The 27,586-nt window shown below is 41.6% G+C and overlaps 2 protein-coding genes across 8 annotated transcripts in view; one reads left to right on the forward strand and one right to left on the reverse strand.

The window, feature by feature from the left end:
• The window catches only part of cdc42bpab (CDC42 binding protein kinase alpha (DMPK-like) b), an 85,216-nt gene extending 74,170 nt beyond the window's left edge, over positions 1 to 11,046 (forward strand). For 3 of the 5 annotated variants that reach the window (XM_062436646.1, XM_062436648.1, XM_062436647.1), the window contains 13 exons: positions 50 to 269; positions 684 to 746; positions 905 to 1,158; positions 1,361 to 1,485; positions 1,615 to 1,829; positions 1,926 to 2,023; positions 2,284 to 2,368; positions 2,571 to 2,694; positions 3,157 to 3,274; positions 3,757 to 3,874; positions 3,979 to 4,136; positions 5,057 to 5,131; positions 7,262 to 11,046. In XM_062436646.1, coding sequence (XP_062292630.1) covers positions 50 to 269; positions 684 to 746; positions 905 to 1,158; positions 1,361 to 1,485; positions 1,615 to 1,829; positions 1,926 to 2,023; positions 2,284 to 2,368; positions 2,571 to 2,694; positions 3,157 to 3,274; positions 3,757 to 3,874; positions 3,979 to 4,136; positions 5,057 to 5,131; positions 7,262 to 7,393 — 1,785 coding nt within the window. In that variant the 3' untranslated portion in view covers positions 7,394 to 11,046. The remainder of the gene's footprint in view (positions 1 to 49; positions 270 to 683; positions 747 to 904; positions 1,159 to 1,360; positions 1,486 to 1,614; positions 1,830 to 1,925; positions 2,024 to 2,283; positions 2,369 to 2,570; positions 2,695 to 3,156; positions 3,275 to 3,756; positions 3,875 to 3,978; positions 4,137 to 5,056; positions 5,132 to 7,261) is intronic. The other 2 variants (XM_062436649.1, XM_062436650.1) reach the window with 1 other exon arrangement.
• A 3,186-nt stretch (positions 11,047 to 14,232) lies between these two features.
• Positions 14,233 to 23,815, reverse strand: fzd3a (frizzled class receptor 3a). Of its 3 annotated transcripts, none has more exons than XM_062437267.1 (7): positions 23,619 to 23,815; positions 22,154 to 22,616; positions 21,750 to 22,049; positions 21,198 to 21,449; positions 18,015 to 18,127; positions 15,386 to 15,556; positions 14,233 to 14,491 (listed from the first exon to the last, which is right to left on the reverse strand). In XM_062437267.1, the coding sequence occupies exons 1-7, from the start codon at positions 23,801 to 23,803 to the stop codon at positions 14,233 to 14,235; spliced, it is 1,743 nt and encodes a 580-aa protein (XP_062293251.1). In that variant the 5' UTR covers positions 23,804 to 23,815. The 3 variants fall into 3 exon arrangements, with proteins under 3 accessions (XP_062293251.1, XP_062293250.1, XP_062293249.1); XM_062437266.1 differs by having other exon boundaries at positions 15,386 to 15,643; positions 17,979 to 18,127; XM_062437265.1 differs by having other exon boundaries at positions 15,386 to 15,865; positions 17,979 to 18,127.
• Positions 23,816 to 27,586: the final 3,771 nt, after the last annotated feature.

Consider the following 27,586-nt stretch of genomic DNA (forward strand, 5'->3'; position numbering starts at 1 on the left):
GTTTTAATGTGACGTTTCGCATCCTGTCCACTCCTTTCCTCTCCTTAAGGTGACAGCGTCCCAGCTCTCTCCCTCCAGCAGCCACAAGCCCTCCATCTTGATCCTGGCCGACAGCGATCAGGAGAGGAACAAGTGGGTGGGTCTCCTCAACGAGCTCCACCGCATCCTCAAGAAGAACAAGCTCAAGGAGCGGTTCGTCTACATCCCCAAGGAGGCTTACGACTGCACGCTGCCACTCATCAAGACGACACAGTCTGCTGCTATCATAGGTGGGCACGAAAGACCCGAAACACACACGATAAAAGAAAGAATCAATGCACTAACCAAACCGAATTTATTGTAAATACGCTGCTGCTTATTAAAACCCCTTCATGTCTTTATCATCCAATCTGTATCCATCATCTCAGAGATAAATACATCCTCGTTTGTGTATTCTTAGCTCAGCTGCTCCACATACAGCTGAATCCTCATCTTTGACATTATTTTGACCTTTGTGGCTAAAGGCTGAATTCGTAAGACGACCAATTACAGTCAAGCAACCGTCTATACTCCGCAGCTCAGCGTCTACTCTGTTATGAAAATAGGAGTTAGCAGATTGGAACATTTTCTGCACAGGATGCCCTTTTCTGTCCACCGTCTGGCTCTGAAATGACCGTCTCTTCTCATTTGTTTTGCCCCGTCAGATCACGAGCGTGTCGCCCTTGGCAACGAGGAAGGCCTTTTTGTCATCCATGTCACCAAAGATGGTAAGATCCACTTGGACGCTGTGTTTTCCTTCTCTGAGCTCTTGTTATTTTTGTTTTAGATGTTTACACGATTAGAGAGAGTTGATTGATGATCTGTTTCCAAAACCCGCCTGCCTCTCTTCTCGTCTAATGCCCTCGCTCTCCCTCCATCCTCCTAGAAATTATCCGGGTGGGGGACAACAAGAAGGTGCACCACATCGACCTGATCCTCCAGGAGCAGCTGCTGGCCGTCATCTCCGGCAGGAACCGTCACGTCCGTCTCTTCCCCACGCAGGCCCTGGATGGCCGCGAGACCGAGTCCTACAAGCTAGCTGAGACAAAGGGCTGCCAGACCATCGTCTCTGGCCCCGTCCGCAACGGCTCGCTCACCTGCCTCTGCGTCGCCATGAAAAGACAAATCATTTGCTACGAGGTCAGAAAAAACACTGACTGACTGACTTATTATCTTTGCACACAATTTAACAACAGTTTCACTCTTCCACCTGGAAGCTGTCATGAGTCATTAAGAGACTGTTTCTTATCTTCTTCATCCAAGCTACTATCTCCATTCATAGGAACTTAATATTTCTTTTTTGCACGGTTTATACTAACAAAAAAACTCTTCTTCTCTCCAGGTGAATAAGAGCAAAGGGCGCCACCGTCGGCTGCGGGAGGTGCAGGCCCCGGGGCCCGTCCAGTGGATGGGTCTGCTCAGTGAGCGTCTCTATGTGGGCTACCAGTCTGGCTTCACCCGATACAGGTACCCTACTCATCTTATCTGTCTACTTAACTACTTTTTTAAATACAGTAGAGACGTTCCTGTATGGTTTTCAATGTTCTGCTTCTTATTAAAAGAAATCTTAATCTAATAAATCGATCACCTCCACAGTGTCCACGGCGACGTGTCCCCGGTCAACTTGCTCCACCACGAGGACCACACACTGGCCTTCATCCCCCAGCAGAACCTGGAGGCCCTCTGCGCCGTGGAGATTTCTAGCAAAGAGCTGCTGCTGTGCTTCAGCTCCATCGGGGTGTACGTGGACTCTCAGGGCCGCAGGTCACGTCAGCAGGAGCTCATGTGGCCAGCCGTGCCCAACGCTGCATGTAAGTGTAGAAATAATGTTCATTTATAACAGTAATGATAAATAAAAAATACACAACCAAAGAGATTTTAACTTGGTTTTTTTTTTCTCTCTCCAGGCTACAACGCCCCCTACCTGTCACTGTACAGTGAGAACGCTGTGGACGTGTTTGACGTGAACACCATGGAGTGGATTCAGACCATCCCTCTGAAGAAGGTGAATGCTTTGAATGTGACTTGACCGCAGCCTCAGCAGAAATGAAGCATCTTTGGCGCCACCTGGTGGATTAAATGAATTATTTATATTTTCCCCCTTCAGAATAGCAACCTGATTTTATTATTTTGTTTCTTTTGCTGCATCAACAGTTAAATAAAATCCATATATTGAAGTTTTCATAAACTCCTAGATAGAAACAGAGGAGTACAGTTCATTTATTGGAAATGTATTGATTATGTATTTCTGTAATTTCTCTGCAGGTGCGACCTCTGAACATCGACGGCTCTCTGAATCTGCTCGGCCTGGAAACAGTCCGGCTGATCTACTTCAGAAACAAGATGGCCGGTAAGAATTTAGTGTTTTGTGTGAGGGTTTAGATAGTTGAATGGAGATCTTTTAAACACTATGCAACTCATCTTTTATTCCTTATATGATGCTCTGTAACAGAAAAGCATCTTAAGCAGCTGTAGAAGCATAGATATCATTATCTGCCTCTCTGTGTGCACATTTGCAACACTTTGATGGAAACTTTGCTGCAATCTTCCAGAAGGTGACGAGCTGGTCGTTCCGGAGACGTCAGACAACAGCAGGAAGCAGATGGTGCGCAGCATGAACAACAAGAGACGCTTCTCCTTCAGGGTGCCAGAGGAAGAGCGACTTCAGCAGAGGAGGTTAGTTTACCTGCAGCACGTTGCTCTGAACGCCAGGAAGATGTTTTAACAACCTGCGACTGAAGTTTTTTTTGACAGTTTTTGAAGTAGTTTTAATTCTTTATTAAGATTTCTCTTCTAATATGTATTATATTTGTTTATAGATGTTTCTAATGTATATTTTTTATGTGCAGCAGCTTATAAGTTCATTTTATTGTCTTTCCTCTTCCTAAGTTTTATCTTTATCGTCCTTTATTGCATTATTTATCACTTTTTGTCTGTTTTAATGTTGCAAAAGGTTATGAAATCTTAGGGGGAAAGACTGTAAAAGGGGATAAAAACATATCAGTGAAATCTAAAATCATCAACATCAGAATCACAAGCGTTCACTTTCCAGCTGCCTCAGTCTGATTGCACCGTCTACACACATCTACAGCTGCACTCGTGCCTCTACTCATGTTTTTTGTGTGCGTGTGTTTCCAGAGAGATGCTACGAGATCCAGAGATGAGGAACAAACTGATCTCCAACCCCACAAACTTCAACCACGTGGCCCACATGGGACCAGGAGACGGGATCCAGATCCTTAAAGACCTGCCTATGGTATACACACATTTTACATAAGTGAAAACTAAGCATGAAATAAGCGCATTTTTAACAAACAGGCACATAGATATAAATAAAACAGTAGTGTGTAGACCTGCAAACAGTCTGTCGGTGAGAGTCCAGCATGTTCGTCCCCATTTTATAACCTGACTTGAACAGCTGAGAATCACATAATAAATCCACAGTGATAATCCTTCACTGATTCCCTCCATCTGACCTGTTGCGTCTATGCATCAAAAAAACACTTTAATGCATTTTTTAAATCATTTAAATGCATATCCTCCTGCCCAGATCTCAAGTGTTCAGTCACATACAGGTTACATCAGTGTTGAGTTGTGTGAGCGTGACACCTGTGTGTATATCTGCACCTCCCTCACTCCTCTCCTCTCCCCTGCACGGCACTCTGCCCTTTGTGTGCGTGTGTGTGTGTTTGTGCGTATGTGTGCGCACGATTTTTTCCTGTGCGTGTTTAAAACCAGAACGTCCGTGTTCAGGAGAGCCGCGCGGGCTTCAGCGGGTCAGTCAGCATCCCCTCCATCACCAAGAACCGGGCCGAGCCGGGTCGCTCCATGAGCGCCAGCAGCGGACTGGGCATACGTGAGTAACAGCAGATCATAATAACCCCCCCCCCCCAACCCCCCTCCCCTTCCGCAGGCTGGACTGACTCCCTCTGTCTGTCCTCCTCCTTTTCTCTCTCTCAGGCTCGTCCTCTCAGAACGGCAGTGCGCTGCGCAGGGAGCTGTCTGGGGGCAGCTACGGATCCAAACGCCAGACCATGACCTCTCCCTCCGAGAGCTCCCTGTCGTCCGGAGGAGGGATGGACTGTGGTGACGCTCCGCTCTCACAGTTCGACAGAGAGGTCAGTACATACACCCACATGTCCTCTACGGCTCCATACGTGGTCGACCCCGTGCTCTGATCAGAAATAAGAGAGGACTTTAGGAATTTTAGGAATGGTTACAGGGAACTAAAACCTCTTATCTTGTCTTTATTACACACTCCATCTTTAATTAACTGTGATTGGACATACTGTTATAAATTGAATGCCTTCATGTGATTGTAGTCATTTAGAGATGAAGTTTATTTGATGAAAAAAAAAACGGATCTCGTTGTTCCCCCATTGAAAGAACTCCTCCCTCTATCCCATCCGTCACAAACATCCCAGCCTCTGTGTGCAGGCCCCGTCACCCCATCCCACGTCTCCGACCGATTGGTTAGCTCCCCTGTGATGTCATACTTCCGCAGCAGCGCTTTGGTAGTGAGGCCTCTGGCTTTTCTCCTTTTTTTTACCCGCAAATGTAGAGAGAGACTGTCGTTGCCCCCCCCCCTTCTGCCCCCCATCATGGTGCCGGCTTCAGGTTTATTTTGGACTCACTGTGACCCCCTTTAACCAGCCTGTATGACGAGTTAAGACCCAGACCTGCTTCCTGATTAGTAGAACTTAGTTAACCCTGCAGCTTAGATCACAGTTTCAGTTGCGTTGCTTATCAAACTTCATGTCAACATTGACTGCGGTAGCTTTTTTTGCGGTTATGGGCAACCCCCCCCCCCTCCCTCCCCATCTACCTACCTCCTCTAAAACTGCCTGCCATCCTTCCTGTGGCTCCCCATCCTCATGGCCCTCAAGCCTGGAAGCTTTCAACACCATTTTGCCGCCATGTCTCGCCTCTCTCCACCCTCATCCAGCTGCGCCCCGCCCCCCTCCCCCTTTCTCCCCTATCCTCCCACCCCAGCATGTTGTCTGTGGGCTGGGCGCTGAGTCTGAACTCTCCTCTGCAGTGGCAGGCAGTATCACCGTCGGAGAAGACCCCCGATCTGAAAAGGGCTTTAAGGACCCTGCTTAGTAAGATGAAGGTAATGTCAACAGCTGCAACGACTTTGCACCCAACACACTTTTTTGGAGCACTGTGTCCACATGCCAACTGTGTTATATGTGTATTCATAAGCACACACACACACACACACATATGTTGTCATTGCCCCCCCCCCCCTTCCTCCTCGCTGCACCATTTCAGCCCCCGTCACATCCTGCGGCGTCTGATGTCTGATGGGTTTGTCACATCCTTCACCGGAGCATCAGATGCACGATCAGCCTGTCTCGTCACCGGGTGCTGCTGCTGCTTCCTCCCACCTCAGCCAATCACAGAGCATGTCCGCTTCCATACGGCTCCCCCAGCGGCCCACCCATGTTTCAAAAGCACAAATAATATAATAAAATGTACTCTGTGTTAGTCTGTGCTCACCTGGATGCCAAAACACTCCCTCCAAAAAAATCATTATCAATAAGACTGGAAATTAGAATTAAGGTAGGGTGATATGGGCGGAATCAAATATTGCAATATTTTTGACCAAATACCTCAATATCTATATTTTGACAATATTGTAGGGATGATTATCGGTGCGCTCCCAAAATATTTACGCAATGGGATTTTTGATAAATAATCATCAGTAATGTGAATATAATGACTAAGTGGATAAAGGCAGATAACAGAACAGTCTGTAAAGCTCAGAAAATTAAATTTTTACTGTAATGCAGCCTTTAAAAGCAGGAAAAGACACTTATTACATATCACAATATTCAAAATCTGAGACGATATCTATAAAATACTAGATATCGATGTAATATTGATTTATTGCCCAGCCCTAATTAAAATAAATGTGATACAGCTGCGTTATTAGAGTGAATCCTGACGCACATCTGCAGCTCTAATGTCTGATTAATCAATATGAGCGAACAGATAAAGAGTTGACTCAGTGTAGCGGGGGCAGCGCCGCTCGTGCTCATAAAAACACCAAACACATCAGCAGCGGCCGCTGCCTGTCTGCACTGACTCATCTGTGTGCGCTTCATCTCCTTTAGCTGACATGACAAGTGTTGAAGTGTTGAGTGTCTGTGGGGGTTTTTCTGTTTTTTTATTTTTTATTAGCTCCTCAGTCTGTTTTTCCCGTAGCTGTGGATGTTTAGAAAGGACACAGTAAAAGGATGACTGTGCTCTTCGTGTCAGATCCAAACAGGAGACGACCGCTGTGCTGTGCCATCATCGTCTTACTCACTGAACTGGAAAAAAAGGACACATGAGATCATTATAACAGTGTTGCTGCTACATTTCTTGAACTCAGATTTAAAGCTTTATAAGACCTTGACAGAGGAGATTTAATACTCTTTTCACAGCAAAATAAATGCACATTACAGAGTATCTGCACAGATTTTAAGAACAAATTTAATGACTTTTAAGATCTTTTTAATACGTCTTTAAGGAAAAAATACCATTGCTGAGACAAACAATAATAATAATAATGCAAAAGCAGGATTTTACTGTTGTAGTGGGTTGAAATGGAGCTAATTTTAAAGTGTTTATAGGCTATAGCACTGCAGCTAATGATAAGTTTCATTATAGCTCCAACTGCTGATTATTTTTTACTTTATTAATAAATTGATTATTGGCCCCCTGTATAAATCTGACTTCATCATCACTGAACCGCACACGTCAGCATCGTGATCGTGTGTTTTTTGGGGGTTCAAATTCTCAGATTTAATTATAAACCACTGATTTAAATCATACTGTATGTGATATACAGTATGAGGGTGAACCCGCTCCCCCTTCACCTCACCACCACCACCACTACCTCCCCCCTTTCTCATCTGCCCTGCCCCCGCATGTTTGTTTTCCTCCAGCTGATCATTTCTGGTCAATTGAGCCGTTTCATCTGCTGATGAAGTGGAACGTAGTGGAAGACGAGGTGTTTGTAGGGGGGCTGGGGAGGGGGTGAAGTGGTGTTTTCCATCTCAAATGAATAAGCAGAAAATCCACCTCAGCTCAGATTAAGAATAAGATTTAAATATAGACGTTTTTATATTTTTATACATTAAAACATAAAATCTAATTAATTAATATGTTTTTCTTCTATCCCTTTATTTTCACCCATTTTCTTCATCTCTTCTTCTTCTTTTTTTCCCCTCTCTTTTCCTCTCCTCTCCTCCAGGATTCGGACTCACCGCGTCACTCCACGGCCTCCAACAGCTCCACCTTCAGCAGCCCCCCGAGTCCGGCCTCCCCACACAAGACCAAGTCCCTGTCCCTGGAGAGCACAGACCGGATGGGCTGGGACACATGAGCCCCCGCCCCTCTTCCACTACCCCCCACCCCCTGCCGCCAAACCGCCCACCTGACCCCACAACCCACTGACAGCACAGGACTCTCCAAAAAAAAACCTTCTCCACCTATTACACCTCTCGCAATCCTTTCTGAAATATTTCCCCTCACTGCCCAGAGAACTGCACCTCCTGTCTGCCGCTGCCCACCCCTCCCTCTCCTCCTCCTCCTCCTCTTCCTCTTCCTAGTCCCCCCCTCCCATCTCCTCTTCTCCTCCTCGATGAACATTTGTCCCACCTTAAACCTCCTCGATCTGTCTCAGCGTACTTCCAAGTCGGGGCACGAAGAAAGTGTCGTCTTTATTTTTCTTATTTTCTTCTTTTTTTTTAATTTTTAATTTTGGAGGGAAATTTCGGTGGGGGAGAAGTTATCATAAATTAGTGGTGGTGTACATGTGGGTGCTGATGTTTGAGGGTGCAAATGTGTGTGTGTGAGTGCATGTGTGTGTGTGTGTGTGTGTTAATAAAGAAAAGGGCATATGATGATGATATAGGAATGACAACCTCCCCCCCTCTCTCTCTCTCTGCTCTTTCTGCCTCCGAGCGATGCGTTCGAGGTCCAAATTGACACGACTCTGCTCTCAGCACTTGATCCCCCCCTCCTCTACCCCTACCCCTCCCCAGCCCTCCTCTCCTCCCACCACCACTCTCACCGCCACTGTCGAGACTCAAAAACCTCACCGTGCAACAACAACAGCAGCAACAACAACAACAACAACAAAAAAAGAAGAAGAAGAGGATTACTTATTAAAAGAAAATGATTTGTACTTGTACATAGGACCCTTTTGGGTTTTAGGGGACAATATTTTAATTTATTTATCGATCTTAGACAGGAAAGGGAGGTTTTTTTTTGTTTTTTTCTTGTTTTGTTTTTGTTTTTCTTTGCTTCACGGCTGAAGCAGACAGGTGGAGTTTAAACGCCACACACAGCTCATCACTTAAACTCTTCTTGCTTTCTCTTTGAGTGTCATAAGCTGCATTCATTATTGAAAAATGTTTAAAAAAAATAAGAGAGAGAAAGGAAAGCAATGATTTTTATTTTTTTTGTTAATTTTTTGGCTCATGATACTAAAGTGCAGTGACTTTATAATATTTTCAGCTACAAACAGCAGCAGCAGCATTAATAAGGCATCGTCACGGCTCCTCTGTGCTACTCTCTCTATCTCTCTCTCTCTTTCTCTTCATTGGTCCAGTGCGAGCGACACAACGTCATCATCATCAATCATCATCATCATCCCGGCAGCAGCAGCAGCACCTGGGATGATGTCGTCTGTCGTGTCGTAGCGTTTTATTTAAGACGTACCACTTCTTCCTTTTTTTTGCTGTACAACCAAACTGACCAACTCACAGATTCCCATCACAGTAAAATGTACATAGGTTCAAAGTAGAGAGTAATATATGATAAGGAAAATACTATAGAGAACTACACAGGGGAAAGAAAAGAAGAAAAATCCTCTTTTGACTTTTCTTTTTCTTTTTTTGAGTGATTTTGGGGTTGTATTCACACAAAAAGCCATTTTTAAAACCACTTTCCAGTTTTTCTTTTTAATTAATTGATTGATTTTAGATTTTGTTTTTTTAATTGTATGTATGACACTTTCTTTTATTATTATTTTTTCTCTCTCTCTCCACACACACACGCACACACATTGGCATTTAGAGTGAAGCGACTTGTACTGTGTATGGATTTGAACACTACTGCCCCGTACTGTAGAGTGAACACACGCATTTTTATCACTACCGCACATGTTATCTGCACACTGAGATGGTGTTTTTTTATTATTATTATGCAGCATTATGCCTTTTTCTTTTTTTTTGTCCTGCTCCTCCTGTCGAGAGAGGCGAGAGCTCCGACTGCTTAAATCAACAAGTTATAACACGTGTGTGTGTGTGTGTGTGTCCAGATCTGCTTTGGTATCTGTAGGTCAGTCCTTCCTAAATCAGCTCGATTTAACCAAAAATGGACAGAAAGAAAGAAAAAGAAAGAAAGAAAGAGGGAGACATTGTGTGACTTTATAATATCGTCTTTCTCACAGCCTTTTGCTTATTTCTGAAGAATGTTTTGATGATCTGTTCATTAAAAAAAAATAAAAATAACACTTAAAAACAAGAATGTAAAAAACACTTCAATAACTGATCCCGCAGATGAAATAGCACCCAACTTTTCCATTTCCCCTTAGGGGGTATTTTGTTGTTTTTTTTCTCTCTCTCTCTCTTTTTGGCAGGACGTTTTTTTTTACGGCACTCGGCATTCACAGCCAAAAAAACAAAAAGCCTGTTAACCTCTGTTCATCTCTGATTCTGCTGCTGCTCCTTCACTTCACATACAAAAGGCGAGAATGTGATTTATATTTTTTGAGCTGAAAACTGTCCTTTTAAAAACACTCATCACTAACTATAATGTGGTTATTATGTGGTATTATCTGCAGCATACTGTACTCTAATTACACACAGAGAGGGGTCAAAATCCCTCCAGTTTATCGTCTTTTTTTGTTATAGAAAGGGAAACTTAAATACTTCGGTGGTCATTCCTGCCGATTCCCCCTCTTTAAACGGCCTATTCCAACTGTTTTATTCCATTTTTATATAAAAAGAGAGAGAAGAGAGGGAGAGAAAAGACTAAGCTGGTTTTTATTCCAAACGAGCACCTCTTTAAGAAACTGTTTAAGCTATTGAGTCTCCTTTTTTTTAAGTTCCTGCTGGGGTGGGGGTGGGGGTGGTTTAATCTGTAGAATGTATTAGCTCAGAGAGGAGGTGGTGGAGGGGTGGCGGGGGTTTTATTGTACAGAAGAAGTGATCCCAGTTATCCCAGTTTAAAAAAAGGAGAGAGGAAAGAAACTCAGGAAAAAAATGTCAGAACCAATGAATTCTTTTCATTTTTGATGAAAAACGAGCGTGTTTAAAAAAAAAAAAAAAAAAAGAAAAGAAAAGAAAAAAAACAGAGATGGTGAGGAGTGAGTGAAGCAGAGATGAGTGGTTGTAGTGTAGATTTGACCCAAGGAGGAGGGGCTGGGGGGGGGGGGGGGTGTGGATGAACATGGTTTCAGGGGTGAAAGGTGACAGGTGCTTTGACGGCTGAGGTGCCACAGTGGAAAAAAGAAAAGAAAAGAAAAAAAAGGAAGATAAAATAAATCTCGGAAAAATTCAAAAACGCCTTTTGCATTTCAGTGAGGTCTTATCTACAGTACCTTCTATATAATTTTGCTCTTTCATATCATATTACACACTTTTTTTTGTTTTTTTTGTTTTCTAGGATTGCTTTGTAATAATTTGTACAGTTTTGCATGTTATAGATGTAATCATTTTTTGTTTTTTCGGTTTTTTGTTGTTTTACTTGGACTTTTTTTTTTTTTTTTTGGCTCCTTTTTTCTTGAAAACGGTTTGGGCGTTTTACTGAGGATAACCCACTACAGGTGATGTAGATTCTTTTTTGCACAAAATTAAAAAAAAAAAAATATTTAAGGTGTAAGGTCAAAAAAAAAAACAACAAAAAATAATGTATGGAACTGGTTGCCACACTTATGTGGAGAACTCATTATATTAACCTGACTCCGATGTATTTCAATAAAGCGGAGGGCTGTTACAAATACTGAGCCAGCGTGTTACTGTGTGGTTATTTCTTCTGTTTAACCCTTTATCGGATCAGTGACTATAATTGGTAACTTCTGTAAAAAAACTAAATACCTCCCCACCCCCCTCCCCATTAGGTTGTAGAGCCATGTGGAGTTTTTATATAGAGACTTTTTGGTAAATGATTTACCCCTGTAGACCGGTGAGGAACCATATATGGCAGGGGTTGTAGCAGCCGATGACATAATAATGACCCAGAAAATAACAGCCGATAACATATTAATGACAGATAACGTCATAATATACTAATATCGCTTTATTTAAATTTTATTTATTGGATATCAAGTTTAACACTTGTAAAGGATTATTTTTTACCAGGCCAATAATGTAATGTTATTCAGGATTTTTATTACGTTATCGGATTATTACATAAAAAAACAGGCACATTTATTAAATTATCAGTCGTTATTACGTTATCGGCTGCTACAGAGGTGTCAAACTCATGTTAGTTAAAGGGCCACATACAGCATCATTTGATCTCAGGTGGACCGGACCAGTAAAACCATTGCATAATAAACTATAAATAATATATAATATAACTCGACTATAATAAACCATCTATTTTCAAAACAGATGAACAACCTGAGATGAAGAGAAATTAGTCCAATTTCAACATTATGTCTGTTTTTTTACAGATTATTTTGCTCCTGATTGATGACATTTTGCACAATTTTCAATATATGAATATTTAAAATAAAAGACCACAATATATATCTACTGTATTCTGCTCAGGGTGGGAAAAAACCTCTGACGCACTAATCACTTTTTTCAAATTTTTATATTTTGCAAACTTATCCAGCGGGCCAGATTGAACCTCTTGGTGGGCCGGTTCTGGCCTGCAGGCCGTATATTTGACACCCCTGATACATGGTAACTTCAAGGACCCTATTTGCAACATAAAACATTAAAAAGTTCTAAAAAGAAGTCATGTTATATCCCCCAATAACTCTCTAGGGTTTAAATGTCCAAGTATTTCAATGAGTGTCCTATAAAGGGTTAAAAAAAAAGAGAAAGAAAAACATCGTCTTTGATCTTTTTATAAAAACTTTATTAAAAAATTTAACAAATGAACCCACAAAAGTTCAGTTTTTTTACATCCTATGCACAAAAAGTGTTGCCGCTAAAGAAGAAAATGTTGGTCTATAACATTTACAGTAACTATACAAGTAAGGACGCTATGCAGAATTTGACTCTAATTTTAAAGGGCGAATAAACTCAAAACTATTCGTCTCTATTCACACTAACTGTAAGGCAGGAGTTTGGATTCAGCTTTTTGTTCTCGAGTTTTCAGCCCTTTCATTCAAAAAGAAAACAAAAACAATGACAGAAGGAGACTTTTTCCTCTTGTTTCTACACATTAATGCAGCGACATAATGCAACTTTTGAAAGAAACTGACTAGAATGAATTTTAAGGAAACAAGGAGATTTTAAGCATCAACAGCGACTTAAAACAAAGGCTGGGTCATTAAGAACTAAATCAAATATGATATTGTAAGGATGACTTAAAATATTAACACAATGAGATTTTGGCAAATAATCATCAGTAATGTGGATATAATGATTTAAGTGGGTAAAGCCAAATAATAGAACAGCTTAAATAACTGAGTGGCACAGTGGCGTAGTGGTTAGTCCTGTCGGCTCATAGAAAGAAGGTTTCTCGGTTCAAATCCACTGGACAGACCAAAAACATGCAGGTTGAATTAATTAGTAACTTTAAATTGCCACTAGGTGTGATATATGACATGTTAACTCTGTTACAGCGTGTTGACCTGTCTAGGATGTACCCCACCTCTCAAAGATTGGTGCTAGTGCCCTCAACCCTCTAGAGCAGGCATGTCCAGACTCTCTAATAAAGGGCCATAATGTGGCTGCAGGTTTTTATTCAAACCAATCAGGCTTGACTCAATTAATTCATCATTAACATTTAATCGATTGATCTCAGTCTACAGAGTTAATTGATTGGAATGGCCTTTTATGGACCAGTTAGGACACACTTAGTGTAGATCAGTGGTCACCAACCCTGCTGCCCTGCATGTTTTTAGGTATCTCCCCACTCTTAACGCACCAGATTCTAATAATTAACTCGTTATCAAGCAGCTGAAGTTCATCAAGGTGCTTGATAACGAGTTAATTAGCAGAATCAGGTGTGATAGAGTGGAGAGATACCTAAAAAAAAATACAACGCAGCAGCACTATTTATTAGATTCAAAGCTAAAATGTGTGAATTTTTGGAGAAATTTTAAATAGGAGTCAAAGACAGATGAGCCTTTTTAGTTGCAGGGAAATTTAGTCTTGGCTGCAAATATCTGCAGGTACTCTAAAGTGAGATGATTTACTGCAACATACTTGAGTTGTGACATCGTCTAAACACTGGAAAACATGGTCAGGAGGCTCTTAATGTGTGTTTATACTGCACAAAAAGTCTAGTCTTTATGGAGTAGTTTGGACATCACTGCTCTAGAGGATAAGCAGCATAGAAAATGGACGGATAGAAGTTAAGAGAATGACATCATTTTACTGTAATGCAGCCTTTTAAACCAGGAAATATATCTAGACTCAGACCTTCTTAAAATCAGCTGTTTGTTCCCTAAAATCCTCGCCAACGTGTCGAGTTTCCTGTCGAGAGTGAAAACAAATCTTACACACAAGTAAACCAGCAAAATATGATTTCAGAAATGCGACCTGTTCTTGATCTGGAATGTGAAACTGAAACATTGAAACGTGAAGAAGCTGAACAGGTGCCAAAAAAAATGTTTAAAAGAGAGAAAAGAAAAGAAGAAGATACCCTGCTTTATCTCAAATCTTGTTCAGAGTCCTTTATACAAACAGTACAGTAGAAGGAAAGTCCAGTGAAGTCGGCTCAGTAGTGTCAGAAGAAGCTTTGTCTTTTCTTTTTTTTTTATATATTCACACATCAGGACCACAGAAATCCATCATAAATCATCAGTTTTTTGGGGATCAGCTAGTAAAGATCAGGTAAAGCTGAGAGGACGTTTTTTTAAGGCATCAATCCACACTCAGACCCCAGCTGGATGTCGACTAGCTCACAGTTAAAAAAAGAAAGCATCATATTTGTGCTTCAGCTCAGTTTTTAAAAAGTTTTTCGTGGATCTTTGCACATTCTTTAAGTTCCTGTAAGAAAAAAAAAACTCCAAAAAGATGAAGTCCCAGGTCAGGCCGTGGCTCCGTCCTCCTCCAGCACTCTGTGAATCCCGTTCCCGGGAACGCCGAGGACAGCTTGGGTGACGGAGCCCAGGTCTCTGATGCTGCTGTGCCGCGATTGGCTCTCCAGTCTCTGGGTGGAGCCGTGCCGCGACAGGCTGTCTAGGCGGTTGGTGCTGCAGTGCCTGGACTGGGATTGGTCGTTGAGGCGCGGCATGCTACCGTACGGCATCCGGTCGTCTGCCGCCCGGAAACTGGAGGCCGTGTATCTGTGACTGAGAAGGATTGAATGATTTAACCTTTACATACTGTTCATTTTCTGACTCACTAGTCTCTACACACATTCACAATCATATTTTATGGTCCAGGAGAATATTTTATAGAATATGATGAATACAACAAACATGTTTGAATTTTTTATTTCCCATTTTTATACTGTGGGTCACATTAGGAAAAGTCCAGCTAAAAAGAAATGTTTATGTGGTGTTTTTACAGCTCTTAAATGGAAAAAATGGGTCAAATTTGAACCTGAACAGTATGTAAAGGTTAAAGGAAGGTGGAGGTGGTGACCAGGGTTGGGAATGGTATTTTGGAAATGTAATAGGTTACAGATTAGTACAGACTAGTTTCCCTATTTATAACGTAATAAGTAATGTAGCTATTTCAATAACTTAATCAAAGTAATGTAACGTATTACATTTGATTACTTTTCTTAGGGTAAGTGTACCCATTAAGCACCAACATCTAAGTTCAGGTGTTTTTCATGGATACTGACATGATTTATAAGGGAGATCATTTCTTATAAAGCAACATTTATCTCTCATTTTAAAATGTATTCATTAGTTCATGTACATTTTTGGAATATAGAATAAAGATATTTTATGAAAAAAGTCAAAAGTAAAAAGTCTGGCATGGGCTTAATTGGTACTGTGACACCATTTAAGCTTATGTGCACATCATGATTATTTTTTAAATATAAAAAATATTGATTTCAAAGAATTAAAAACAGCAATATATGAATTCAGTAACATGTTAAATGTTAAAAAATGAGGAAAAAACCCTCCTGAACTAAATCTTAAAGGTCTGACATCAGATGGTACCCCCTTTGTAATCATCAACATTTTCATAAGTAACATTTTTTTGGCGACTGCTGGAAAACCAACCTGCCGTCTCGGGAGCGGTGCAAGCTGCCGTGGTAACTGCTCATCTTGGAGCGGGCGCTGCGGACCGAGCCGGCCCGGCTGGTGCTTGCGCTGGGTGGCTCGTCCAACATGGCGAGGTGCGTGGAGGAAGCGTGGGTGGAGGTGCCCTGGGTGGACGTGCCCCGCGACTTCCTCACGATGGGCGTGTTGGGGTCCCTGAGCAGCAGCTGGGCGAAGTCGGGCTCCTGGAGCACCTGTCGGCTCTCGTTGACCATCCCGCTGCAGCAGGGAAAGGAGGAGGGCAGGGAGGGTGTGGAGGAGGAGGAGGAAGAGGAGGAGGAGGAGGAGGAGGAGGAGGAGGAGGAGGGGGATGGAGGTAGGTAGGGCAGGGAGAGACGTAGGAGGGTGGGGAGGGAGAGGGGGAAGGTGGTGGGTTGTCGGGTGTGGTAGAAGAGGATGGAAGAGTGTGTGGAGCAGGCGGTGGGAGAGGGGGTTAATGCTCTGAATTTGGAGGGGAGGGGAGTGAGTGTAGAGAAGGGCCTGTGTTCACCACCGAGCCACACGAAGCCTCACACACACGCAATCACGCACACACCCGGCTACGACGACATCATCATTTCATCATCATCATCATGTGACCTCGATCCCGACACTTTTTATCCACTGTGTGCCGCAGAGTACGATCAAATTCTGCAGTTTAAACACCTCAAAGTCTAAAAGTTTGAACTATAAGAGAAACGAGAGGAGAAAAATGGAAAATATAAAGTCTGTGTATGATGCATTTTATTTCCATGTTTGTATACTATGGGTCACATTAGGACTAAAGGAAATGTGTATATGGTGTTTTTATTGCTCTAAAATGTAAAAATGAACAGTATGAAAGGGTTAAAATGTAATCTGTGGAGTTTATCCCTTTGTATTTATATTCTGCACAAAGACGCAAAGATGATTGTTCCTCCAGTTTCACATCACTGCACTGATCTACAGGTGGCAGTAACACACAAATAAATGTGAAGAAGAAGAAGAAGAAGACTGCCATTACACATGGACTTAAACTGAGGCGTCAACCCTCTGGACTTGCGGACTCAGCTGTGACTTGTTTGCTGTCATCACATCAAGTCTGTGAGAGCGCTGGCCTACCAGAGGCTCTGAGAAGGACTTAAGACTTGTTGTGTTTCCATGGAGACTAATTGAAATTCCTCCTCAATGCTGTAATTCAGTGTTTTTCTGATATCTGCTGATTTAATCTACTGTTAACAAATGTGATTAGAAAGCTCAGTGGGATTTTCCCATTTTACTGCTGAACACTAATATTATATATATAATATTTATATTAAGCTGATGTTATTTTCACATTAAAACTGTGGAGTTTCACATTGTAGATGGTCAAAAAGCAACATTTGCCCATCTAGTGTAGCAGATTATGATATAAAAATCCAAGTTCTAGTAAGCAAATGTCATCAAATATCACAATTTTATAGCCTATTGCTATAGATATTATTATGATAATTATTGAGTTCTTTATTATTTACTATACTTTTTTTACATCCTCACTTTGTAGCTGATTCCTGAAGGATTATGAGTAATCTTTTTCTTTTTTGTTTTTTTCTTTGTAATGTGTTCTTTGTTTTTATTCCTTCATCGTTTTTTTAATTCCTTTTCTTTATGTTGTCCTCGATCTACACTTGTTCTGTCTCATTATCAGCTTGTCAATCAACTGTGAAGCACTTTAAAATTACATTAGCATGAAAGGTGCTTAATGAATAAAGTTTGATTGATCGATTGATTGATTGATTGCAGAAAGTCCACTTGAGACTCCTTCTGCCTTCAACTTGGTGAATTGTGGTTTGGACACCGCTCAGCACTCATAAAGTCCACAAGTCTGCAAGTGCGGTCTCAGCCAAGGATATTCAAAAAATAAAAATCAGCTTTTCAAAATGTTTTACATGAAAAGGAAAACGACTCGACTCATTTGTTCAACTTGGATGGATTCCCCCAGTTTGTTCTGATGAGAAACTGAATGTAAAAATAACTTGTAGTGTGTTTACAAGAAGACTCCACAGGGGGCCGTTAATGCTCGTTAATGATCATTTGTTTCAGTGGAAGCGTTACCATGGAGATGGAGCTTCGAATGTAAAGGAGGACTTCAGTAGCATTTGTTAAATCCAACAAGTATCTTTTTTTTCTTTCTTTCTATTTTAATTAACTTGTATTTAAAGTGGAGATTATATTTCAACAAGACGCTGTCAGTCTGTTTACAGGCTGCATTGTTTTATTATTTTATATAACCTTCTTTATTAGTTTTTCCTGTTGGAAGCGTTAAAAATAGTCGTGTTATTCCCAACTGATTTGAACAAAGTATGCACTGAAAGGAGTTTTTTTTATTTTTTTATCTAATTATCACTACAAAGAGACAAAATGTTCTGCCTTCTGCTTGAGCTAAAAATACCAGGACAAAAACTTATGTAAGAAACCTTTTTTGGCTGCTAAAATATTTAGTATCATATTTTTAAAACCCTGTCTCTGTAATACCGTACTATGGCTGACTCCCCTTTTAAAGTTTTAAGTGTGAAGCACAAAATCCTGAATCTGGAGCTGTTTTTAAAGTACGTACTCTTTGCGTCTCTTGCCGTGGAAGAAGCTAGCCCACTCGAAGCAGGTCTTCTTACTGCCGATCCAGAACACCGAAGGGATTCCTACGATCAGCATCATCAGATACTTGATCAGGAACAAGGCAAGATCGGGACGGCTGGTGTTCTCGACCTACAAGAAACACACCCACACACACACAGAGAGAGAGAGAGAGAGAGATAGAAAAGGTTATCAGTTAGAGTCTGGAGATTTGTGTGTGATCGAGAGAGCAGATCAATCACATGAGTGCGTTCGGTAGACGTGGGAGGAAGAAGTTTGCTAATACGCCCACTGAAGGCCTACAGGGAGGAATATGTGCATGTGAGTGTGTGTGTTCATACATGAAAGGCAACTTGTACAGAAGAAGACTGATTTATAGTAAGCTGCAGGACAGTGAGATACTATTTCTAACCCTAGATTTAATATAATGTCTTGTTAGAGTCGATGCAATCATCCAAAAATATAATAAAACACACCCAGGTATGGTCACGTCATTCACAGGAAGTTCTTCAGCTCTAAACTTAAAGCTGAGACTTTTAATGTAGCGTCCATTACTTCATTTCAAATTAAAATGTACTGAAGCCGCAGCAGCCCGAAGAACAAAAAATGTTTGTCTGAATATGTGCTGTAAATATCTTAAGTTGATACTCATGACCACTAATTACAGAGTGAGGTCATTTATTTCCAGCTTTTAAGTTTAGGAGACAAAACAGCAGGATGACGCCGTGCAGAGTCACCGCACCACCGACAGCAGCCATGCCGAGAGCCACAGATATACTATTAACTGCTGCCTCTGCCTCTGTAACACACACACATACATATACACACACACACACAGGCACTCATGCAGACATACACAGATGTAGTCATGATGGCCTCATTATGAGCGGAGCCGGGCGGAGAGAGAGAAAGAGGGAGAGAGAGAGAAAGAGAGAGAGAGCCCCCCAAGGCTCAGTGATCTACAGATACACTCATTACAGCAGAGAGATAAGAGGCCGAAAGACTCGACCAACATGCTGCTTACAGACTGGATGGATGGCAGAAGTTCTGCTGCGTTTCCTTGTCTTTTTACACAGCAGCTAAAAAGCTCAGAGAAAAACCTGAGTGCTAAAAATAGTTGAATGTAGTTTATTAAACCTGAAGCAGACGTAAAAAACAGACGTCTCTTGTTCTTTTGATTAATCGCAGTGAAAGCAGCGCAGCATATGGCTGTATGTATGTGTGTGTCTTTATATCTTTAAGAGAACCATATATTCAGCTGAAAACCAGCGTTGTGAGGACATTTGTGTGTTGTGAGGACATTTGTGTGTTGTGAGGACATTTATGTGTTGTGAGGACATTAATGGGTTGTGAGGACATTTGTGGGTTGTGAGGACATTTGTGGGTTGTGAGGACATTTCTACATTGTGAGGACATTTTTGTCAGTCGTCACAACTTCAAAGGCTAATTTGAGGGTTAGGATTTTCTTTTAAATATGTGTGATTAAAGGTTTGTTTTTCTCCAGTTACCACTTTATACTTGTCATAAAGATTCACAAAAAGGACTTGAATAAGCTATAAATAAGCTTGAATATACTATAATAAGCTTATAGAGTGTCCCCTTTAAAATGATATCAAACACAATATTTTGAAACACTGAAAAATATCCTGAACATGAGCCTAAACGATGATCTGCACCTCCCCCTATAAAATAAAATGTATAGGGGGAGGTTAACTTCAACAGCTGATAACTGTAATACAGCTCTGATTCAGGAAAGGTTATTATACCAAAATATCATCTACAGTCATGGGTGTTTTCAAAAATTATACGTAACCTTTGCCACCTTAAGTGGTACCGACATCTGGTCCCATCTGGCCCATGGACTATAAGGTTATGGTTAAGATTGGGTTGAGCTTCAGTTAAATAGTTGAGTTTAAGCATTCAGCATGGATGGTTAAAGTTAGAGTAGGGGGTTAGGGAATGCATTATGTCAACGAGTGTCCTTACAAGAATATAAAGACAAGTGTGTGTGTTTGTGTGTGTGTTTGTTTTGTGCAGAGGAAGCGTTGAGCATCACTCAGGGGCTGTTGAGCACAGTAGAGCTTCGTGCCTCAGGGAAAGGCTTTTAAGATAAATATAGAAAGGCACTTTGAGTCTGTGCTATCTTTTGATGCATGTTAGGGACTTCTCTATGTGTGTGTGTGTATGTGTCGGAGGTGGGGTGTGTGTACATTTTTTTGAAACCTGGAAGCATGTAAAATAGTAGAGTGGTTTATAGTGTAAGAAGACAGTGCTGCACGCAGCTGCTCAGCACATGTAGCTCGAGTTCAGATCTGCTGTAACCATCACGACCCTGCTGACCCCATCCTGTCCCAGCAAACACACACACACACACACACACACACTGGATTACAGCACTGCTCTCTTACACAATGCAGAGTTTACGTGACAGATTAAGGACGATACATCTGATGTGAATCCTCCTCAGTGCATATCGGTAGCATCTTGTCACGGCATCGTCTGCATTTTATAAAACCTGATAAATCAGATTTCTACAAGAGGATATACTTCAAATGTGTCTCCAGCTGCAAAGATTTAAAATGATCTCAAATTGAATTTTTTAAAAATTGTACACTTAGTCAGACAGAACTGCTCACAAAGTGTCCGCACAGCTGCACGCCTGCAACACTCTCTCACTCTCTGTTCAACCACCACAAAAAAATTCCACTGTGAAAATGGAGCGGTAAAAACAGATGTGCAACGGCAGCTGCTCACATGGGAGGTGATACCTGGCTGAAAGGAACTGCAGAGAGGAAGAAGAGGAGGGAGGGAGGGAGGAGGTTGAGATATATAGCTGTTTGAATTATTAACAGCTCTATCAGATGAAGCTGCAGTGTGTTTGTACAGCTGCTGGAGGCAACTGCAGCTTCTGTGCTCCTTAAAAAGAAAAGCAGCCTTAGAGTTACTGCTACACAGTGTCATGTGTGACTGTGAAAGTACGTCAATGTGTGTTAACGTACACACACACACACACACAGTCGAGTCATATTCAGGACACACAGGGTCACTGCTGTCTAATGTATTTGTATCCAAACACATCTGGCTCCCATCATCTTTCTTCCAGCTGCTCTGCCTTCTCTCTTCATCACTAAATTCCCAGTTTGTGTTAAAGAGCGTCTCCGTCTGTGTGTCTGCTTGGTTATAACAGAGTCGGGTGCGTTACCTGGTAGGGACAGGGGATGTGATAGTCTCGACACTTCTCCTGGACCCAGGTGGTCTCCCAGACGGCTCTGTAGCTGTTCTCGTAGAGGTAGCAGGCCAGGACGGTGAGCAGAGGCACCAGGTAGAGCACGGAGAAGACCCCGATACGGATCATGAACTTCACCAGCTTCTCCTGGTTCTCCTTCTCCAGTGGGATCTCCATGCGGACTCGGTTCAGTGCCGCAATGCCCGCCAGCAGCAGAGCCACACCAACCTACGAGAGAGAGATGTACTGGTTTTTACTGGTTTTCAATCATCTTGTTAAGTAGATCACAGTCAGTTGAGAGGTTGTATCTTCTGTTTTATAATCTTTCAAACTGGGAGCCAAAACAGTTTTAATTAAATAAAGATTAAATATCATCTATTTTTAAAAGGTTAAATGAAAAAAAAATTTAATAAAATTTCCCCAATGAAACATGAAGCAACAAGAATCAATAGTACTAAAGAGTGTTTGTGTTTGTGAGGAAACAGTGAATCTCTGCAGTCCTATTTGTTTTATTATAGTCTTCCTCACCACTACATCCAGTCCCAGGGGGACCAGCAGGAACCAGCGTAGCGCCGTTAGGTTGTAGAGCCCCACGAAGCAAACCCCGCTGATACCGTCTCCCTCGATTTTGTTCATGGCGAGCAGAGTGACAGTGAGGATCCCGGGGATCCCCCAGGCGCAGGCATGGAAGAGCAGAGCCTTCTTCTCGATGGCCTCGCTGCCCCACTTAGGAACGGCCGCCAGGAACCAGGTGATGGTGAGGATGACCCACCAGACGCTGCCGGCCATGGTGAAGAAGTACAGCACCATGAAGAGAAGCGTGCAGGCCTGGAAAAGAGAGAGAGAAAGACCAGATCGAGGATTATTTATTATCAGGATGTTCGATGAAATAAACCAGTAAAGGATTCAAAGTACAGGAAAGACTTTCTGACCTTGTTATGTGAGCCTTGAGTCACCGTCGAAGCCCTGAACCTCCCAGGACTCGCGGCATTACAGGAGACTCTGTCCTCCAGCAGGAACCCGAGGAAGAACACTAGGGACACCATCATATAGCACACGGCGTAGAATATAATCGGGCGCTCCGGGTAGCGGAAACGCGACACGTCGATGAGGAAGGTGAGGAAGGTGAAGAGGGTGGCGGAGAGGCAGACGATGGACACCACGCCGATGAAGTAGCGGGCAAACGTCAGCTCCTCGCGCGTGAAGTACATGTTGGGGCAGGGAGGGGAGCAGTCGCGGACCCCCATGAAGGAGTAGCCGAGCTCGGGGTTGATTTTGAGCTCTCGGGGACACCAGAAGCCGTAGTCTCGCTGGACGGAGATCGGGGATTCGGTGGAGTCTGAGCTGGACAGCAGGTCTACGGGACGAGGGTAGGACTCGTCACAGTCCGGCAACCTGGGTGGAGACAAAGAGACGATCTGGTTCATTTTGGAGCTTGAAGCTTTTAATAGAAACTGTATTTATAACAAAACAAGTGAACATTACATTATTGACAATCAGTCACTTTCTCTTTTCGTAGTCAAAGCAACATTATCACTGTGTCATCATTGTTTTTTAAGTTTTTTGAGAGAGCTAACAGCAAATGAGGGGCAAGATTGGTGGTCACATGATGTATAACAAAGGTCACCATCTGGACTTGAACCAGAGACTTTTAAATTACGTGACCAGCATCTTACTGGAAGACCCTTAAGGCACCAGGAGGCCCAAAATCTTTGAAATTACGTTTGTCTTCCAGAGCACATTTTGTGACAATTAGGAAATGCAGTTTAGTCCTTGTTAACATTTTGTATTAAAATAAATGATTGGCTGGTTATTGGTTAATTTACAGATTAGTTAGGCATTATTTGTATCATTTACTGAATTAAAGTATCAAAAATATCCAACAAAATTTCCTGATGTCCAAAGTGACATTTTATCCGACTAATACTCCAAAACCTAAAAATATTCAGTTTACTGTCATATTTCATAAAGAAACTTTCTGATTTGGCTGAGTACTTTTAATTTTTATAAATTATTATAATTTGGCTTCTGTGACAATAATGGTTGAAATGAATGCCATGGTTCAGCAGTCAGATATCAAATGTCAATGTCGGAGCTTCTTATTACTTCATGAACACAACACACGAAGTGCTTTTCAATTTTTATGATAAAATCAAAGCCTGAAAGCCACATTTTGGTTATGCAGCCAGAATTTTGTGTACCTCATTTAACCTGACCCCTTTAAGCCTTTTCTGTTTTATTCTGTGGTGAACAGATCAAATGATGTTTTACATGCTTGCTACATTATTAATAATCCCAGAAGAAGAAAATCTGCTTAAATTACTAAACGTAGAATGGCCGTTCCCGCTAAAATAATAAATCCAGAGCGGGAAAAGCAATCACTGCTGTTGTCCCAACCTGTTGCAATCCATCTCTTCTGGCCAGCTGACACCAAACATTTCCATCAGTTTGTAACAGTCGCTCTTTGCCTGCAGACAGAGGCGGCGGCAGGGGAGCGTCATGCGGCCGTACTCTGTGCACACCGGGGCGTAGAGGGCGCACAGGAACATCCTGAGGTCCGGAGAGCACTGCAGGTTCACCATGGGATGGAAGGGCTACACACAAAGAGAGAGAAGAAGAAGAAAGAGAGTGATTTTAATACAGCAGCACATTTGAAACAGATTTGGATCAACACAAGTCCTGAGTGTCCAAACTTCAAAATGTGGGCCAAAGTGGGGCACAAAGAGAGCAGTGGAGCATGTCGTCTGACAGTTTCTGGAGATGAGTCCATAAAAACAACACTGGCCCCATTCCTAATAATCCCCTCCACCCCCATAATTTTCAAAACCCCCCTTTCCTTCCACCCCACCCCTCTTTCCTCCTCCTCCTCCATTCTGATTCTTCCCTCCAATCTCCAGAAAGGAGGAGCAGTACAAGCTCGACAACCCCCATCACACACACACACACACACACACACACACACACACACACACACACACACACACACACAGGGCTGCTGGTACTGCTGCTGACAAGGCCTTTGTGTAGCAAGGAGGACCACGCTGTGACTGACTGACTGACACTGCAGTAATACACACACACACACACACACACACACACACACACACACACACACACACACAAACACACAAACACACAAACACACACACACACACACGGGCAAAAGTATCAACGGAAGTATATTATATACATGCTAACACACACACATACACACACACACACAATAATAGTCTGATATAAAAGTGAGCCAAGAGGCGTCAAGAGAGCGGCGGGAAACGTAGTTAATATGCAAACTCTGTGTGTGTGTGTGTGCGTGTGTGTGTGTGTGTGTGTGTGTGTGTGTGTGTTTGTGTGTGTGTGTGTGTGTGTAGGAATACTGAGTGAGAAAGTATATATACATATACAAATCTGTGTGTCCAGGAGTGTGTGATCACATGTTCCTGTATGTGTGAATTTGCATACATTACTGTGTGTATGTGTATGTGTGTGTGTGTGTGTGTGTGTGTTGCAGAGAGAGGCCAACAGCCACACCCAAGTCAGCCTGACACACGCTTATCGCCCTCCCCCAAAATTTAAAGACAGAGGTCAGTATGACAGACAAGGACAGGGAGAAGGGGGGAGGGAGGAGAGGAGAGGAGAGGCAGGGGGGGTATTTGTGTTTGTTAGAGGGGTGGATTTTAAGGAGGATGTGTCCGTGTGGTTTTTTAAACAAGTTAAGAAACATTTAGTTCAGCTTGTTGAGTTCAGATTAAATAAAGGAACACATCGTCTCCAGTTAAGTGATGTTTGTTGAAGGGAAGTATTTTTATCTGAAAGACAAGTTAAATTGGAGATATCTAAAACTTAACCAACTGTCTCATTGCTTATGTCTGCTCTTGTGAAGCTGATCTGTAACTGTTTATTTGTTTATTGCTTTGCTTTTATTGTACTACTTATTTCACTTATGTGTTTTATATTTAATGTAACTGAAGTGTTTCTTGATTTTTGTTGGCTGCTAATTCACACCTGACCTGACACAACAGATTAAAAACTAGCTTTTTGGGTGAATTCTGGCATATTTAACAGTAATGTTTATTAATATTATGCACTGTCCGAGCGTCTTGGTAGCTGAGTGGTTCAATTTGTGGCAGGGGACCTATGCTGCAGGTCATTCCCCCCTCTCTCTCTCTATCTGTTTCTCTTTCTGTCCCCCTGTTTCAGTTGGCCTCTCTGCCACCTACTATCAAAATAAAGGCAAAAAGCCATAAAAATAAATCTTTTTAAAAAAAAGCATTGTCCCTGACAAATAAACTAATACAATGAATAAATAAAACAGAAGAAAAACTGGCTTTTTGGGCTAATTCTGGCATATTTAACAGTAATGTTTATTAATATTACGAACTGTCCCTGACAAATAAACTAATAGAATACATTTTAAAATAAACACACTTACGCTCTGTTTATATTTTTCATGGAGCTGTTAAGAGTGAAAATATTAAACTAATGCAGAGTTAAAGGAGGAGCAGCTGTGATTGGCTTCTAAACAGTCGACATTATACAAAAATGGCAGAATAGATTTCTGAACTGTCGTGTCAATAAAGGTTGTTTGAACTTGAATTTGAATTTGCAGTCTTAGAAATTAAATCTTTCTGCATGATCCAAGGAAAGATTGGATTTTTTTTTTATTGAAAAATGAATTGAAAATCTTAGTATTTGATATGTTTTTTCATATTGTTTATTTATTTGTCATCTTCTGTTCAGCTTTGGCAAATAAGATTTGTGACCTGTCATACCAATCAAGCTCATTCAAATTTGAATTGAATTGAAGGCTGCTGTAATACTGCAGCCTTAGAAATGAAATCATTGTGCATGATCCGAGGAATATCTTCTGGTGACGTGTTTCCCACCATATGTTTATAAAATCTGGTGCGTATCCCTTCCCCTGACAGCATATTTGAGTCTCGCCTGCCACCCACATGTGATGTCTTTATGTAAAAAAAGGATTATAATGGATGTTAGGCTTAGCCCTCGCAGCACAAAGAAGCCACATCCTAACAGCTTTTGTTGTTGCCTTATCCATATCACTCCTCTGGCTGGCTGAGACGGGACGATCGCTGCTGCTGTGGATGAGAGACAGGAAGTGATGATGAGGCAGACAGGTGGGCGTTGAAGGTGCTCGGGGAATCAGCGAGAGATGGCTGATGAAAGAGGATTTATATTCACACACACACACACACACACACACACACACACACACACACACACACACACACACACACACACACACACACACACACACACACACACACACACACACACACACACACACACACACACACACACACACACACACACACACACACACACACACACACAGACTCTCACATACATACATGTAGGATCCATTAAGTGACTCCTTTTAGGTGACTTACACTACTGTCATAACTGGGATCGATCAACCGGTCAGTGGATCGTGTAATTTTCTGTACAAATGGAGTCATCACGTTTCATTGGGCACAGCTGTAGGATGACACAGTAATAAAAAGGCGCTCGCAGCGTGAAGCGTAAACACGACTGCTGTGAGAGAGATCCACCTCGCTATATTACTGCAGATGTTCACCATCAATCACACTGTGCTAAAAAAACTCCTCCTATAGTGACGTCAGTCTGCTACATACACAATTAAACCCTTCACTTCGCTTTTTTCATTATTTTAAAACTGACTATTGTGATTTATCAAAATTTTACCTATTAAAAACAACATTTTTTACAAATATTTGGAGACTACTAATGCCATATGCCTGATTACAGGTCTTATGAAACATCCTTCCCCTTCCAGTAGCTGAAATTACCAAATACTTAGTATCTAATTGAATTTAATATAATACAGTAGAAAATAAAGAAAAACAAGTTATTTTCTTTATCACTTAAAACACAGATTATTTTCATGATTCATTGATTAATTATTTGATAGGGCTGGGCAATATATCAATATATATATATATATATATATATATATATATATATATATATATATATATATATATATATAATGTACTAAATTCACTGAATGATATCAAAGAATAGATTTTAAAGCAGCACTGTGTAATAAAGAGCAGACGACATGTAGAGTGAATATTATAAAACCTCATTACCTATGGATGAATAACCCAACAACTACAGGAACCCAAACATCACTGAAAGAAAACGACAACACTGATTGATTGACAAGTTTGAGCTCTTGTCAGAAAAGATGACGAAATCAAAATCGAAATAAGGAAGTATTAGAAAAGGTTTGATACGATTATACAAACATACGAAACTCACATTAAGGATTCATTTTTCAGTATCAAAGCAGAGAGAAAGGAAACTCGAGTGTGTTGTTC

The sequence above is a fragment of the Scomber scombrus genome, chromosome 17 (assembly GCF_963691925.1).
Source record: "Scomber scombrus chromosome 17, fScoSco1.1, whole genome shotgun sequence".
Taxonomy (NCBI): Eukaryota; Metazoa; Chordata; class Actinopteri; order Scombriformes; family Scombridae; genus Scomber; species Scomber scombrus.